This window comes from Ischnura elegans, chromosome 2 (genome assembly GCF_921293095.1).
Source record: "Ischnura elegans chromosome 2, ioIscEleg1.1, whole genome shotgun sequence".
Taxonomy (NCBI): domain Eukaryota; kingdom Metazoa; phylum Arthropoda; class Insecta; order Odonata; family Coenagrionidae; genus Ischnura; species Ischnura elegans.
In genome coordinates this window covers 110,821,583-110,836,649 of record NC_060247.1, presented here as the reverse complement: position 1 = coordinate 110,836,649, position 15,067 = coordinate 110,821,583, and the positions used below count along the sequence as shown (strand labels likewise).

Genomic DNA, 15,067 nt, shown 5'->3' with positions numbered 1-15,067 from the left:
TATTTTTCGCTATCCGCGGTAATTTAATGTCAGATAATATAATCATTTATGATCGACTGGACTGTGCTTCGAGTAATCTACTAAAACTTGGCTGTATGTGAACGCAAGAAAATTATGCTAAAAATAATTTTATATTCCTTCATATTTATTTTATTTATTCCCATATCACCGATAAGGGGTTAGATGGAAGATGGGACTTTCAGGTCCAAATCTCACCCAATAAAGACGTATTACTATTAATATTACAGCACATATTGGCCAATTTACGTCGGTGTGTTTAATAAATTAAACGATCACACGTGTGCAAACAACCATGCCCTGGGTAGGTGCCCCTACCCAAGGCGGTACTCGAACCCGCGACCTCTTGTTTGGCAGGCGGGGACTTTACCCCGCCGCTCCCGGGGCTGGCAAGAAGACATCATTAAGAGGAAAATTTGATACGTAAAATAATGAATGCACACATTCGCTGAGACAGCTGTCTCGTTTACGGATGCCGACATACCTTTTCACTGGAACTGATCAGCCTACGTTTATTGTATATTAGTAAGCACTTTAATGGCGGTGCGCCACGGGCAGCTCAAAGGGTGGACTGCAACAATTCCCGGAATCACTTGACCCGGAATTCATCCATTTTAAATTCAGTCCCAGGCGCCGAACCTGAAATCGCTCTAGTTCGTTCCTACTCGTCAAAAATAGATACGGGCGTACAGAACGCTTTACACAGATGTTTAGCGAATTATGCCTGGAGCCGATAGAGAGTTGGAGGATGCCCGCTAGGCTTAGTTAGCTTAAGCAATTGAGAATCGTAGAGTGGCCCAGATGGGTGGGTGCTCTTCCAGTGTTTTGGATACAGGGAACATCATGTTGGAGCCCCACTATATGTAAAGGACCGACAGAGGCTATAAAAGAAGCCCGACAGAAAAAATAATTTGATAGTTAGTGCAAGGTAATGCTTTCTAATGTATAGGAATAATTGTTGTGTTCTTACGCTGTTTTTGAGTAGAGGGTTGATTGAAGGTATTGAAAAATTAGGTGCATATTTGCGTACAAGGTAACCCGTGTGAAAATTTCGCACGTTTGCACTATCAGGGAATAAGATGTTAAGGACACGGTGTGATTTGCTTTTAAGTAGAGATGGAGGTGCATTATGAAGTACTTTCTTTATACTCGTTTTCTTGCAAGAACATGCAAAACGTGTGTATGCAATTCAGGTAAGAGAATTCAGTACAAGTGGAAGCACTCATGACGTCATGACGTCTGTTACTGAATAATGGCACGCAATTTACAAAACCTCTTTACAAGCAATATTAGAAGTATCTATTTCGTCGTCTGTAACTGTTTATTATGAGTTTCTGTAACACAGACATAAATATTACAGATAGTGCGAACTCTAGAAAATACTACATACAACTGTCTATGCGAAAAAATGGCTATGTCACTCTAATACATAACGATTTGATACCATTCACAAATATATACGTTTCTTACTACTTCAAATTTATGTTGTCAATTCCCGTTGATGATAATTCTTGAATACTTTCAGCACGATATTTTTATTTCTCCGTGACACAAGTTATATTTCAAGTTTCTTACACACGATGCCTCATTTAGAGAATGATAAACATGCATCATACTTCTTAAAGTCTATTTTTAATGTTTTTGCCAACTTATGTTTCATTTCTTTGGTTTAATTATGGATTTAGCTGGTTTAAAACAATTTTTTTTAAGTTTAGAATAAGAGAACGTGTGGACTTAACATGCATCGAGCGAGTAATCACCATGAAAAAAACGAAAGTTTAATGTCAAATAAATGGGTAAATAGTGAAATTTGAGATTGAGTATGTATTTTTCTTCAAAAGCTGGTGACACAATAATTTAAATTGTACCTCATTTATGACTATAGGTGCAATAATTACGGAGCATATACCTAATGACAGAAAAGGACCTTTCTATAATAATACACATGATATTTGTCGAATTATTCATTTTTATTCACAGAATATACAGTGTAATGGACGATGGTGCCATATATACGATGAGTATATTTATGGTTCATGCTAGGTACAGGTTTTGCTCTTCAGCGCAAAAATTGCATCCATAATGTGAAGCATAAAAATATTTGAAGGCAGAAAGGAGAGAAATAACCTTATTTAAAATGGCAATATTCATTTAATAATTATGGAATATTTATGTATTTTATACAAGAATCAGAGTTTCTGATTTTGTTTCCGAGAAGTTCCTGGGCGCTCATCAGTCCTGGATCGCAATTCTTAAATTTTCTCTGCATGCATTCATGGAAATCCCATAATCTCCTGTTGAAATAAAATAATGAAAGGTCTTTATACATAATTAATTTAAGCATTAAAGTCAATTATCACTTGAATGAAACTCATAACTTTTTACAAAAGAAATTTCCTTGTACCTACGTGCCACACATTTTACTCCGTTTTTTTTATATCTGTTTTTCTGTTTCATCACAATGTGTGATTATGTAAGAAACAATAAAAAACTATAGTCACCTTTCATAAAATTTCCCCAAATATATATTTATCAAATATAAAAGCTTAAATCAAAGAAAATGATGTGCTAATATTTTAGAATTTGAGAAATAATCCGGATGATCAATGCTACTTAAGGTGTACTATTTGAAAAAACATGAAATTTCCAAGAAAATTCCTTGTTTTAAACAAATGGTGGGAACGTCTCGAAAAAAAGAACGGATATATATTTTTTTAAGTCATCATACGAATTTTTGTGAAGTTTTTGACTGCACCCCTTCCACAAGGAAATAAAAAAAAACGACCAAAATAAATGTATGATTTCAGATATATTTTATGTATGAAACGAAATCTAAAAATTCCTATTGTCAATTTTACATTAACTTTTACTGCGTTTTCGAATATTCAATGACAGTTCATTTCACTTTGCAAATGCCACATACTAGGCATCAAGAACTACTTGATACTTTGTAAGTGTTTCACATTTAATAATCTTTAATTATAACATAATCTCTATTTCATGTAAAATTAAAAATTGTGGCATGAAATTTTCATTCACTCTTCCATTTAATTACACGAATCTGTTCATTTGTGACAATTCAATTGGAAAATGAATCGTTTAGTATTAATAATTAATGGACACACCACAGGATAAAATCATAACTTGAGAGGAAGCTGTCTATACTCACAGGCAAACGTACTCCTTCGTGAATGGATCCTTCTCTTCGTTGGCGGAGTCACAGAAAAATACCATGTCAAGGTGATCAACGAAATCTATGTGATCGGTACATTCAGACCAGCTTTTACGGAAGCACTGCTTATCGGTACCATTGTTGGCTGGAAAGGAAAAGACGCAGGATGAGGAAAAATTTACCACCCTCTTAAATGGAAGGTACGATGAGAAGAAAAATATCATGGAAATTTTTTCTCCCAACTCTATCAACCACTACGGCTGCGAAAAATGGCGAAATATTTTCCTTTTCTGGTGGCTTATAAACATGAAAATATATTTGTTATTTCAACATGAAAGTTCAAAATTTCCACCAAGTTAAACTTTAAGTGATCAATTTTGTTCGTACTCAAGCATGTGGGCATAATTATGGCGAAACGCAATTATTATTAAAGTTTTCAAAGTTATAGGTACGCATGGGGGCTTCACGAAGTAAGTATTCCCACGGTCTCCCCTCCCCTCATGGACTTCCTTCTTCAATTTAAAATAAGGCCTACTCCCTTTCATTATATCTAAAAATGCTATTCTCTTCCTACTCTCTCAACTATCAGAGAGTATTGGAAATATATTAACTGGTATTTTTTAATCTTCTGCTACCATGTTGGTTTAGTTAATAGAGAGTAAACACGTGATCTGTGGGTTGTATGAATTTAAGTTGTTGTTTTCTAACTTCGAATGATTTGTAGCTATGGAAACTCATATTTAAGCGTTTAAATTACAGTAATTCTTGGTATATGTTTGATGTATTATCATTTGCAAAACTCTTGCAACAAATCGAGCGGTGCCACTTTCGCTCCATAAAGATTGTGCCCGGAAACTGTGTGGTTTTCGGGTATATTCAGCAAACCAACACTAGTCTTCATGGTTGAATACATGGAGAACGGGTTATTAGGTGGGTGAGGTATCTTTTCATCCTTTTCAGTCTCGGGATTTGATCGCTTCCATTTAAGTGAAATTAATGTTCATCATGTTCCACAAAACACCTTGTAGCATTTAATGCAGGAGGAAAGATCGAAGGTAATTCCTCGGAGAGATTTTAAAAAGTTTGCAGCTTGGCTCTTTTTGAGTGATCTTAGCTCTTTTCAGAGAGCTGGAAATCACGAGTCGTTCACTGTGAACATGGCGGACTTTTATTTAGACCTATCGACTCGGGTTGATGTTTTTAATACAATATCTACGACATAAGATACGAGGCAGCTTTGATATTCCAAATGTTTCATCATATATCTGAGCAAACACGTAAAATATGAAATTAGCTAAGCTGATCGGCATTAATCGTTGCGTATGTAACAACAGAGTTCTCCGACGTCCGTCAATCGGTAAAGATGTATTCCTTTCCACGTATTCAAAACGTATTCCACGTATATTATTGACAATATGTTCCACTGCTGAATTAGTGTGAATGCGTATAATAACTCTACGCTGCTATGTTGTTGAAGATTAAGTTATCATATTTAGCTGCAATCATTTACATATACTCTGATGAATTCGGGATAATGTAGGATACTTACTTAGCATCATTAATTAACTTCTCTACTTACATTAAGTAGGTTACATGGTATTAGGAAATGTGTTTGTTGGCAATACGTTTTATATTTAAGGCAAGATTGAAATCAGTGGAACTGCTGCTCATTTCATAAAACCTTTCAAGTCGAGTAAGAAGGACGTAAGCAAATCCTAACAGAATTTCTGTTTGAAATGAATGTTTACGCTTGCTTCATTAGAAATAAAAATACCGAGTTAGAAACAGAATAACAAATAATAATAACTTATAAGGACGATACCTTACCGAAGTCGCAGGCGACAACATCATAATATTCCTATTTTATATACTAACCAGCCGAAACATAAAATATGCGAAAGCCTCCGTGCTCAAGTTATAATCATATAGCCGAATAGAAGACTAAGATACCGAGAAAATGATTATTTTGATCAAAATTCGTTCAATTGAGAAGCACATGAAAGCAGCTCAGTGTTACAATCACAATAGATGATTAAAATTATCGCATTTAACAATTGAAGTCGGAATAGCGCAGTGGAAGAATACTCGGCTGGCAACGGGAGGGGAGGCGTTCAAATCTGTCCCATGCTCAAAAGTATTTTATCCTCCTCACAGCCGTATTTTATTTTAAAGTTTTTTTATTTTTTAAATGTATGTTAACCTGGATCCGCCCAATGTAACATAAATGTCACACCCTGTATCGCTCCACTGTAATGGCTCTTGCATCGCTCTGGCACGGTATATTGTTGTGTTTTATACCTTATAAGAAAGAAGAAGCTAAGTGCTTCAATTCAAGGTAAGAATTGTCAAGTGAGAGTGAAGACCTATCCTTTAAGTACCCCTGGTACATAGGTGCCTTCCCTAGACACTAAAAATGGACGTTCGCTTTGTGTAAATAATTAATTTTTTCATTAACTATATGCGCTACAGCGACAATTTTTGGTATGTATCAACATAATGATACAAAATTATTAATAATACATTAATATGTTTGGTATTGCTTTCCATTTCTGCAGTATACTCTGATAAATGTTACTGTGACATAAATGTCACATTGGGCGGATCCCTATGCAAATCTTCAAAGTTTCGAATTTTATGCTCTAGTTAGAACTTTTTGCATTTTCAACGTTTTTTACTTCGTATTCCTGCCAAAAGATTTATTATTTATCAATTAATCGATAATTTTGCATTTATTAACTTTTATTCCGGTAATTACTTTTGAATTAAAAGTTTTAATATTAGGGATATGGATAGCTCAGAGATATTACACTGTGTGAGGCCAAATAGCTCCCGGAAAATGAAGACTTTGACGAAGTATATGGAATATACCTTGAGCCACCAGAAGCAGCAATTGTCACTAATGAGGACATTGCAGATGACCAGGCTGGTGGACTTGTGGAAAATTTAACGGAAAGACAACTTCGGTCAAGAGTGGAGCTTGTTTTGCAGCTTGATAATGATAATACTAATGAATTTCAAGAGAAGTCCGGAAGCATTTCGGTACCAGTTAGATGTAAGGAAAAGGAATCGAAGTCAACGAAGCTTACATTACTTCTCCAATAGAAAAAAATAAAAAGAGAAGCTGCCAATTTGCGACAAGAAGGTCATTTTGTAAGAAATAGGTTATTCCCCGAAACAGATCTTCCTGTATAGAGGGAAAACATAGTGTAGAAATTTTTTAAACAGTTTTTTCGGATGACATTCTTTTTTAACATGGCAGAATTAGATAATTATACTACTTCTATTGTTTTTTCATCTTCTAGCATCAGTAAAGAGGAGATAAAATTTTCATTGGAATTTTACTGTTATGAGGCTGTAACTGGTTTCCATCCAAGCGATGCCCCTGGGAAGATTCTGGGGGTGCTCACAACTCAATGGTTACCGTAGCCTAGTGAAGGAATAGGTTCTTTGTGATGAGTAGACCTTCACTGTGCAGACAATACGATGCCCGACATAATAGACAAATTGTGGGAGCTTCGCCGTAGATCACTAAATTGAAAGAACGTTTCAGGGGGATTTTCGCACTAAGAAAACTCTCTTTTGGCAGGAGTATGATTGAGGATTTTGGTATCCATCCTTGCATGCAATTCATTTGGTGGAAGACAATCAGTTTTGGTGGGGGTGGTGGAATATTTTTCCTTGGTTTTTGGATGTAGCTGTTCACAATCTGAAACTGTTCATAATCTGTTCACGAATGAAATCTGGTCATAGCATGTCACAATTATAGATCAGGCGTGTATTAGTGCAAACATAACCGACCATACATCGATGCAAAGCCAAGTATAGCCGCCGTACTACTTCATTTTCAACCGAGGCAGACAGTGAAATATGTTTCGATGCTAATGATCAATTAGTCTCTGTTTTACTATAACAAAAGATTGCGTCGCCGTGCTGGAGAACATTGCGCTTCCGTCAAATGCACTGCATGCGATGCAAGTAATATGGACAAATATTGCTTTACTACTTACCATTCAATATGGTACGTATACGACGGCATTGAACTCTAAATCAATCTTTAGTTTATATGAAACAAATTTATTCAAATTTCATTCAATATCATTATGTATTACACTCTTATGTGTTGTGAGAATATTTTTCAAACATGTATATTTATTCTATGTATTTTCCAAAATTGAGAAATGCATTTTCAACTGTTTTACTTATTAGCCATGTAAAAATATTATTTTAATGTACCTTCAACAAATCCATTGATTGTGTAAATTCAAGGTTCTGTAATTTCATAACACTCCTGCCGAAAACTTTACATAAATTTTAAATAATTTTTCTTGATGTGTATTTGACAATTTTATAATATAAACATTATAAATTTAAATATATCCCGCATTTGTGAAATAACATTGAAAAATCAAAAAAAAATTGTACATCTTAAAAAATCACAATTCACATCGAAAAATTTATGAATCGCGGGAAATGGAACTCTGAAAATTATTGCTAAATTTTTAAACAAATTACTTTAAATTTAAACAAAAGCTTGAAAATAGTGTATGTAAATAATAATATGTTTTTCTAGTGTTTTTTATCATTTAAATGAACAGTGCCGCTCAAATACGAAAAATATTTGCTTTTTCTGGGAAAATATTACTTTGCACCAAAAGACAACAGATCCGCCCAATGTGACATTTATGTCACAGCCTGTATCTCGGAAACTACACAACCGATCAACGAAATATTTTCAGAATATAGTAAAAATGAGACCCTTACCATTCCCCTAGAATATGAATTATTAATCTCAAAAAAAATATTTTGGGCGGATCCAGGTTAAGAGGGTACTAAATGTTGAATTTGAGCAATTTCTTACAACAATTTCTAATTTAAATGATCGAGCGACGGGAATCCTGCGTTGTTAGCACGGTAGGACGAATCATTGCGTTTCCCTTGAAGGAACTCCAATCAGAATCACTGCACAGCAATCAGGTTTCCTTTACAGGCCCGTAACTGCTCATCATTATTAACCTTTGGGATGAGAACTATCGTAGTAATCTAAGGTTCCATATACGTAATTTCTTAAATAGATCAATTTTAGCTGATTAAAAAGACAATTATGACTGATATTTTGCAGCAAATATGCTGTCCGTCTATGTAATATGCTGCCTAATTGCCATCAACTGGTCGCCATTTCCTACCAAGTTAATTTTTCCAGTAAAGTTTTTCAGAATAATTTTACCCTTTTCCGTTTCGAAATTGAGGAGTGACGGAAACTTTTCTTAGAGATAGAAAAATATATAAATTAAGTGAAGAATTTTACTTTTAAACTTTAGGCCTCAATATTCTATAATCAGCGTTTTTTATGCAGTAATTTTGATGGAAAGTGACAGAATGTGAGACCAGCTGATCTGCTAAGTACAATCCTAGGAATAACCTATGTAATGGTAATCCTTAATCGTGCACGCACCCCGGCGCTTATTTTTAAATATAGGAAAGGCTTATCTTGAGGTATTTATCAACTATTTTTCTAGTGCGTACTTTCTGTAAGCAAGTGATGGCATCAACATGTATATGATAGAGCTACAAATTAGCCCTATTTACACTATTTTGGAAGTTTGTGAGAATCACTTACGGCCTGCAAGTTTTACTCCAGGTAACTTGCTTCCTCGTCCCTGGCTGGTAAAGTTGCGATAAAGATGTAGGGCAAGACGAGGTGCAGGACCTATCTGCTGACCAAAACTACGGCCCGGGAGCACCCGATTCAGCGTTAAGAGCTGAGGGAGCGGCTAAATTCTGCGCAAAATATTTTACCTCCCTAATCGATAGTCTGGAATTAAAAAAGGGCGATATTGGTTGACATTGGCTCTATATTTAATCTCTGTCCGTTGTTGTTGTTGGAAACCTTACCAATGGAGGAATATATGGATAGGGAAGAGTCGTACTATTGAGTCACTCTTTAAGTTGGCTGTCCTTAATAATACAATAATGTCCAAAATATTAAAATCGAAGCAATTACTAATTTATTATAACAAAAAAGAAGATTAATGCGACATGATCACTAAATATGTTATGTAGAGCTATCGTAAAAATGTAAGCCTCTCCTAGATATGTAAACAGTAAAAATAGAAACACATTCTGCCAGCAACGATGAGGCCTAGCGATTTTTTTTTGATAGTCAAAATTCCATTTCTTGTCGAGGAAACATTTCCATTGGTGTAAATATATTTATCCAATTAACAAAAATTGATAATTAATGAAGATTATCAGCTTCAACCTACGTAAAGCACTATTTAATGCGAATCAATTTAAGATGGTGGATACGGAAGAGCCGTGTTTCTTTCCGGAAAGTTGTCAGTTAATTTTTTTCATTTATTAATTCTCCTATATCGAACAAATATTTCAACAGCTTAATATAAAGTGTCCGGAATGACGTTGAATCCCTAAAAAGTGATACGAGCGAGTTGATTTCCGTGTTCCTAATGGCGAAATCGTGCCCCCAGCCGGCCTTATGGGGTTTACCATTGGAAGCCAGGCCTAATAGGTACCCACTCTTTTAACGGGTAAATATTTTCAATTATCTACTCCAGTCAACTACGAGTATAAAAATAATCTCAAACGCCGCGACGACGTCTACGCTCGTTTACTCAACTGAGCGTCGTAATGATTTCCCACGTCTCACTCCCGTGTCACGATGACCCGTTCGTGAGTCGTTCCCGAGCTACCATGAAGATTCATACCCAGATAGTGATCATTCAAATGTAATGGTGGCCAGAAATCGACAATGGAGCGAAAGTGGCGCCGCTCGATTTGTTGCAAGACTTTTGCAAATGATAGTACGTCTAATTAGTTTCGTATGTTTGAGCAGCTGACTAAATGTTATTTTCAGGTGTCAGTTAATAGGTAAGCGTAAACATGTTCTTGGAGCAGAACTGGTGGGGTGGAAAGGGTAAGCAAGAAAAAATGGAAAAAAATAGGTTGAAAAGACAACTCTATGTTTATAAATTACATAACTTTTTGTTTTTGGGCAATATTATATAGACTGCATATTTTTCTCAGCTATAGTATTGTATTTTTGTATGCAATACATTTCAAAAGGCCTATAAAAATTCTAATGCAGTGTATGAAACAATTGTGTGCTTATTTCTATAATGTTTTGAACTTCATACCCTATTCTGCCTCGGGTTCCCCTATAAAACTCAAATGGCTAAAAGCCAGTGACAGAGAAGTGTATTTTACCATCGTTATTTTAATTTAAATTTATTATTATTAGACAATAAGCTGTCCTAAAAATAAGAAGTTATAGGATAAGGTGTGATAGAAAGAATCTGAGCAAAGATTCGCAATCAGCGCGAAAAATACGTCTAAGATCACCCAATGCTGGCTTCAGGACAAAATCTCATTTGACTAGTGTTAGCTATCAGGAGAATTGAATAGAGAACGGCATCAAACCAATCTTAGAATTATTGACCAGCGACGATGTCGATGATTAATTATTTCATTTGACATTGGAAAAAAATTAAATACTAGGACTTAAATATCGCCGCATTTGCAATGCACAAGGTTATTCGCTCATATCCTAGGAAAGTAAGTTTTATCATTAAGCCATCATGTCTCAGGAGATAGTATTTACGCTAATAACGCATAATTTACACTAAACGTCGAAACGTACCTTTTAAAATGCCATTATCGTCGCACATGCCCGACAATAGATCTTCAACCAATTTCACAAGGAAAGGCACCATTGTTCTCGCCTTGTTGGAGGCTTCTTTACTGGTTTCAGAACCCTCATTTATGCAACGCAAAATGCCAGTCTGCATTCTGCGGAGAAAAAAATATTCAGTCACAGAATCAGTGTAAAAATTCACTCACTCAATCATTCACTCATTCCACGCGAAGGTTGGTTTGGTTAGGTGAGGGTAGAGCCTGACCCGGAATAAGCAAAACGCTTGTATAGATAAAAAATTCAGGGCAGGAGGACAACACCTTACCGTGGACCACGTTGAACTTCGAGGACTTTTTATTTGGGGCGATCGAAGGCTTGACCAGGAAATGAACCCTTAAACCCTTAATCAATAGGCAAACATTCTAACCACTAACTACCACTAACTTCTTTCGAAAATATTGCCTAGATTTTTCGTCTTTTATACTCAAACATATGTCTATTTACTATGTTTCTGAATATATATTTATTCAGTAAGTCCTCTGATTACGAAGTTTCAGAGATACGAACAATTAAAAATTGAAGCGAGCCCTAAATTTCAAATTTGGCGCCTTTGACATGGCTGATGCAAAGCGGTGTGGCGTAGACAAACCAAGGAGGTTGTATCACCACTGGTTTCAAGCGTGGAGTGGCCGGAATTGGGGTGTTTGGATCGGACAAGCCACGCCCACTTTGACCAAAACATTGAAAATCCCATAAGGGTCAATGCTTACTACTTGGTTAAATTTTTCGTCATAACTCGTAAATACAGTAAAATAAACTGTGTAACACACACGATAAACCTTTTTTTATTGCTAAATTGGTAGGCTCCGCGAAGTTCTCTCAAAAATCTTTTTCCAGGAAGAAATTATTTTCAATAATCACGGTTAAGCTCTACAACCGCCTGAGCTGAATATAACATTTTACGAGATTAAACTAGTCATTGATCTGTACTTATACTGGCATTTAATTTTATGAAAGCCAACGGAAATCTAAAAATTGCGGTAGTAAAGTATATTTTCTAGGATATCCCCACCAGTAAAGTGGCTAATAGACACAGAGTGTATACCTACATTAATAGAAGCATCGCGAATGATGGGAAAAATCCGATGACAACCACCGTCGAAATACTAATAAACTTAACTTCAATCATGAAAACAGTAGACGCGTTTTTAGGAAAAAAAATATTGGTACCAACATGAAAATTGTTTTCATGATGAATCATGAAGGTCTTGCTGTGTATTAATAGTGTCATAAGCCTCCTTATACGTGCCGCTAACGCGTAATCTCAAAAAAGTAGAAAAAAAAACATGTAACATATGAGTTTATTCAAAATGAAATTATTTTTTGGGTGAATTCCGCCTATTTTTTACATGATTTTTCTCAAATTCCTTCGTCTGTTCGTCTGTTTCAGCAATGAAATCTTATGTTTGATTTTTAACTCACTTCTCACATTCGGATCGGCTTGATATTTAACCCATTCGCTTGCTCCCGATGACAATACAACATTCCATAATCAAGTATTTGAAATTTTGTTCCATTCTGGTATAACCTATTAGCGAACTTTTCATAAAAAAATAGTTTCAAATTTTCTCAATAGATGCGTTAGTTATATATGTTTATTTGCAGAAATTAATTCAGCCGCTCTAATTTTAAACCGATTGCGTGATTCATCTGTTTCAAGCTACGTGCTGGTGATTGGTCACCCTCTGCCAATCAGTGGTGTCATGGTGCCGGAACACCGTTACAGTTAACAAAAGTCATAGAAGTCAAAAAACATGTTTATCAATATTGCTGCCAAAAAATTTCTAATATATACTACATTCGTAACCAGAACAAAAAGAATTGTTATAAAATGTGTATAATAACTTGCAATAAAAAACGCACAGTAACATTTCATTTCTAAAAAAAGTTAAGGAAAGTGCTTTCCGGAACTGCTAATTTTGCCATGATGTCACTGCTGCCAATCACCCTAGAGGTGTCTCTTTGGGTATTTTGTAGATCTCAGTACTAATTAAAACTTCAACAACTCACCTGCAAATGTGCATACACCTGAGGCAATTGGTGCCATTGTGAAGACGACTAGTCTCATTCAATGCTTCCTCTGTGAACAAGTGCTCAAAGCACATACTATATCCTATTGTCCAGTTCTGTAAAGTGAAATGTTTCATTTCAATAAATCGTCAGGATGAATAACACACTAGGATGGTCGTAAAGATATCCCAAAGTTAAAGGTTTGGCTGTTAGGCTGATCCTGATATGTATGATATATAGATATGTCCCAAAGTTAAAGATTTCGCGAACATTCAGGCTGAATTTAGATAGAGGCACCTAAGGAGATTAAATTACTGCTACCGATTGTAACCTTTGCTTAGGGCTACAACTTTGTCGCGGTGGAAAGGTTGCACGTTCGTATTATCCTTAGTTGTTGACTGGCGGGAATTATTGTAAATTATTCCCGGTAGGGCCACCCTTGTCACATGTGTCGAGGCCAGACGAAAGGTAGTCCACGTGATGGTGTCACGTAAAAAGCACTGTTGGAATGGAAGTGGGAAACCCTCACAACTATCTCTTCCCTGAAAACATTGAGTGCTACCGAATGAGCCCTGGAAACTCATCGCACGGGACCCGTCCGCAAAGGGCGGGTGTCGGTCACGGCAGCGAGGTTCTTGCAGAGACTTATCATCACCATCATCAGCAACAGCATAGAAGATATAAGAAAAGAAGACCAAGAAAATGGAGGAGAAGAAGTCGGCAATAAGTGTAGGGACGTGGAATGTGAGAACAATGTTTAGGGCGGGGAAGAAGAAAATATCAAAAGGGAAATGGATAAAAAGAGGATAGATATCTTAGGATTATGCGAGGTGAGGTGGAGGGATGGGGGGACTATTATAGTGATGAGTATAGGGTTATATATAGCGGAGGGGAAGAAAGTCAGCAAAGGGTAGCTTTAGTATTAAACGGGAAGATGGGTAAGTGTGTGGCAGGTATAGACCAGGAAAGCGATGGGATTCTGGTGGTAGAAATTGAGGCGCGACCCACCAAGGTTCAAGCACGGTTTAAGTCTATATGCCCACTAGCAATCATAGGGAGGAAGAAGTAGATGAGGTATATGACCAGCTCGAGCAAATAATAAGAGAAACTCCAGGGAATAAAAATCTAGTTGAAATGGGGCAAATTACATCCCGCGTGTGCTGCTAAGAGGGCGTTCATCTTTGATAATATAAATAGGGAGATGGTAGAAGGTAGAAAAGGATGCTTAGTGAGACGACTTGTATATTATTTGGCGCCTCGTCGGCGTTAAACAAATCGATGTAAACCACTTTTAGAGGAGTGCTGACATATTTTTAGATCCGAGAACGCAGGAAAGGAGCCAAATAATAGACCAGTCGTCTCAATACGCATCCTTATTTACCTACAACTATCTTCCGATTTATATTATCAAAGCTGAACGCCTTGCTAGCAGCACACGCGGGATTTTGCTGTATTCGAGGCGTGGGAAGGGGAGAAGCGATCGGGGTGGGGACGGGATCGGCCTGCCTTGTATCCGCGACGCTGCGTGGGTGTTGGAATATTTTCCTCGCGGACGGGGACTCAAATTTGGCTTTTTGTGGTTACACGGTGCCAGAGACGTCAAAATGCATGAAATTTTTGATCTGAAAGGAGGGTAATTCGTCAAAATCTATAGGCAATGACCATAAAATATTATATTTTTAGAATTTTGACCCTTCCCCCCTTAAATTGCATCTGAGCAAGGGTCAGGGGTTCACCTAGAGGTCTCAAATTTTTCGGGCCTTATTTTAATCGGTCCCACAACTTTTTTTAATTGGGCCAGATGGATTTGAAAAAATCAATTTTTCCGATCCGCCCTAGTACACTAAGGAGATGTTAAAAGTAGCGTGGGATGAGTTGGAAGCTGGAGTGAAAGTGGGAGAAATGATGTTTAAATCAATGAGGTTTGCCGACGATCAGGCGATGTTTACCCAGTCAGTGAAGGTGCTGCTGGCTCTAGTGGATGCGTTAGAGTTTTTTTTGCGAGGAGTATGATACAAGGATTATTCATAAAAAGACCAAGGTCATGTGGTTTAGTAAAGAATCGCGAGCGAGGATAATGAGTCTCAAGATAAAATAATGTGGGGGAAAACTTGAGCAGGTGGAGCATTCAACGATTAAGCAGTACATTAGAGGAAAAC

The 15,067-nt window shown here is 36.6% G+C and overlaps 1 protein-coding gene across 2 annotated transcripts in view; it reads right to left on the bottom strand.

Moving 5' to 3' along the window:
- Positions 1 to 1,969: 1,969 nt before the first annotated feature.
- Positions 1,970 to 15,067, bottom strand: part of LOC124154404 — a 54,856-nt gene continuing 41,758 nt past the window's right edge. For both annotated transcript variants that reach the window (XM_046528108.1, XM_046528107.1), the window contains exons 3-6: positions 12,909 to 13,024; positions 10,845 to 10,993; positions 3,188 to 3,335; positions 1,970 to 2,312 (exon numbers count right to left, since the gene is read on the bottom strand). In XM_046528108.1, coding sequence (XP_046384064.1) covers positions 2,177 to 2,312; positions 3,188 to 3,335; positions 10,845 to 10,993; positions 12,909 to 13,024 — 549 coding nt within the window. In that variant the 3' untranslated portion in view covers positions 1,970 to 2,176. The remainder of the gene's footprint in view (positions 2,313 to 3,187; positions 3,336 to 10,844; positions 10,994 to 12,908; positions 13,025 to 15,067) is intronic.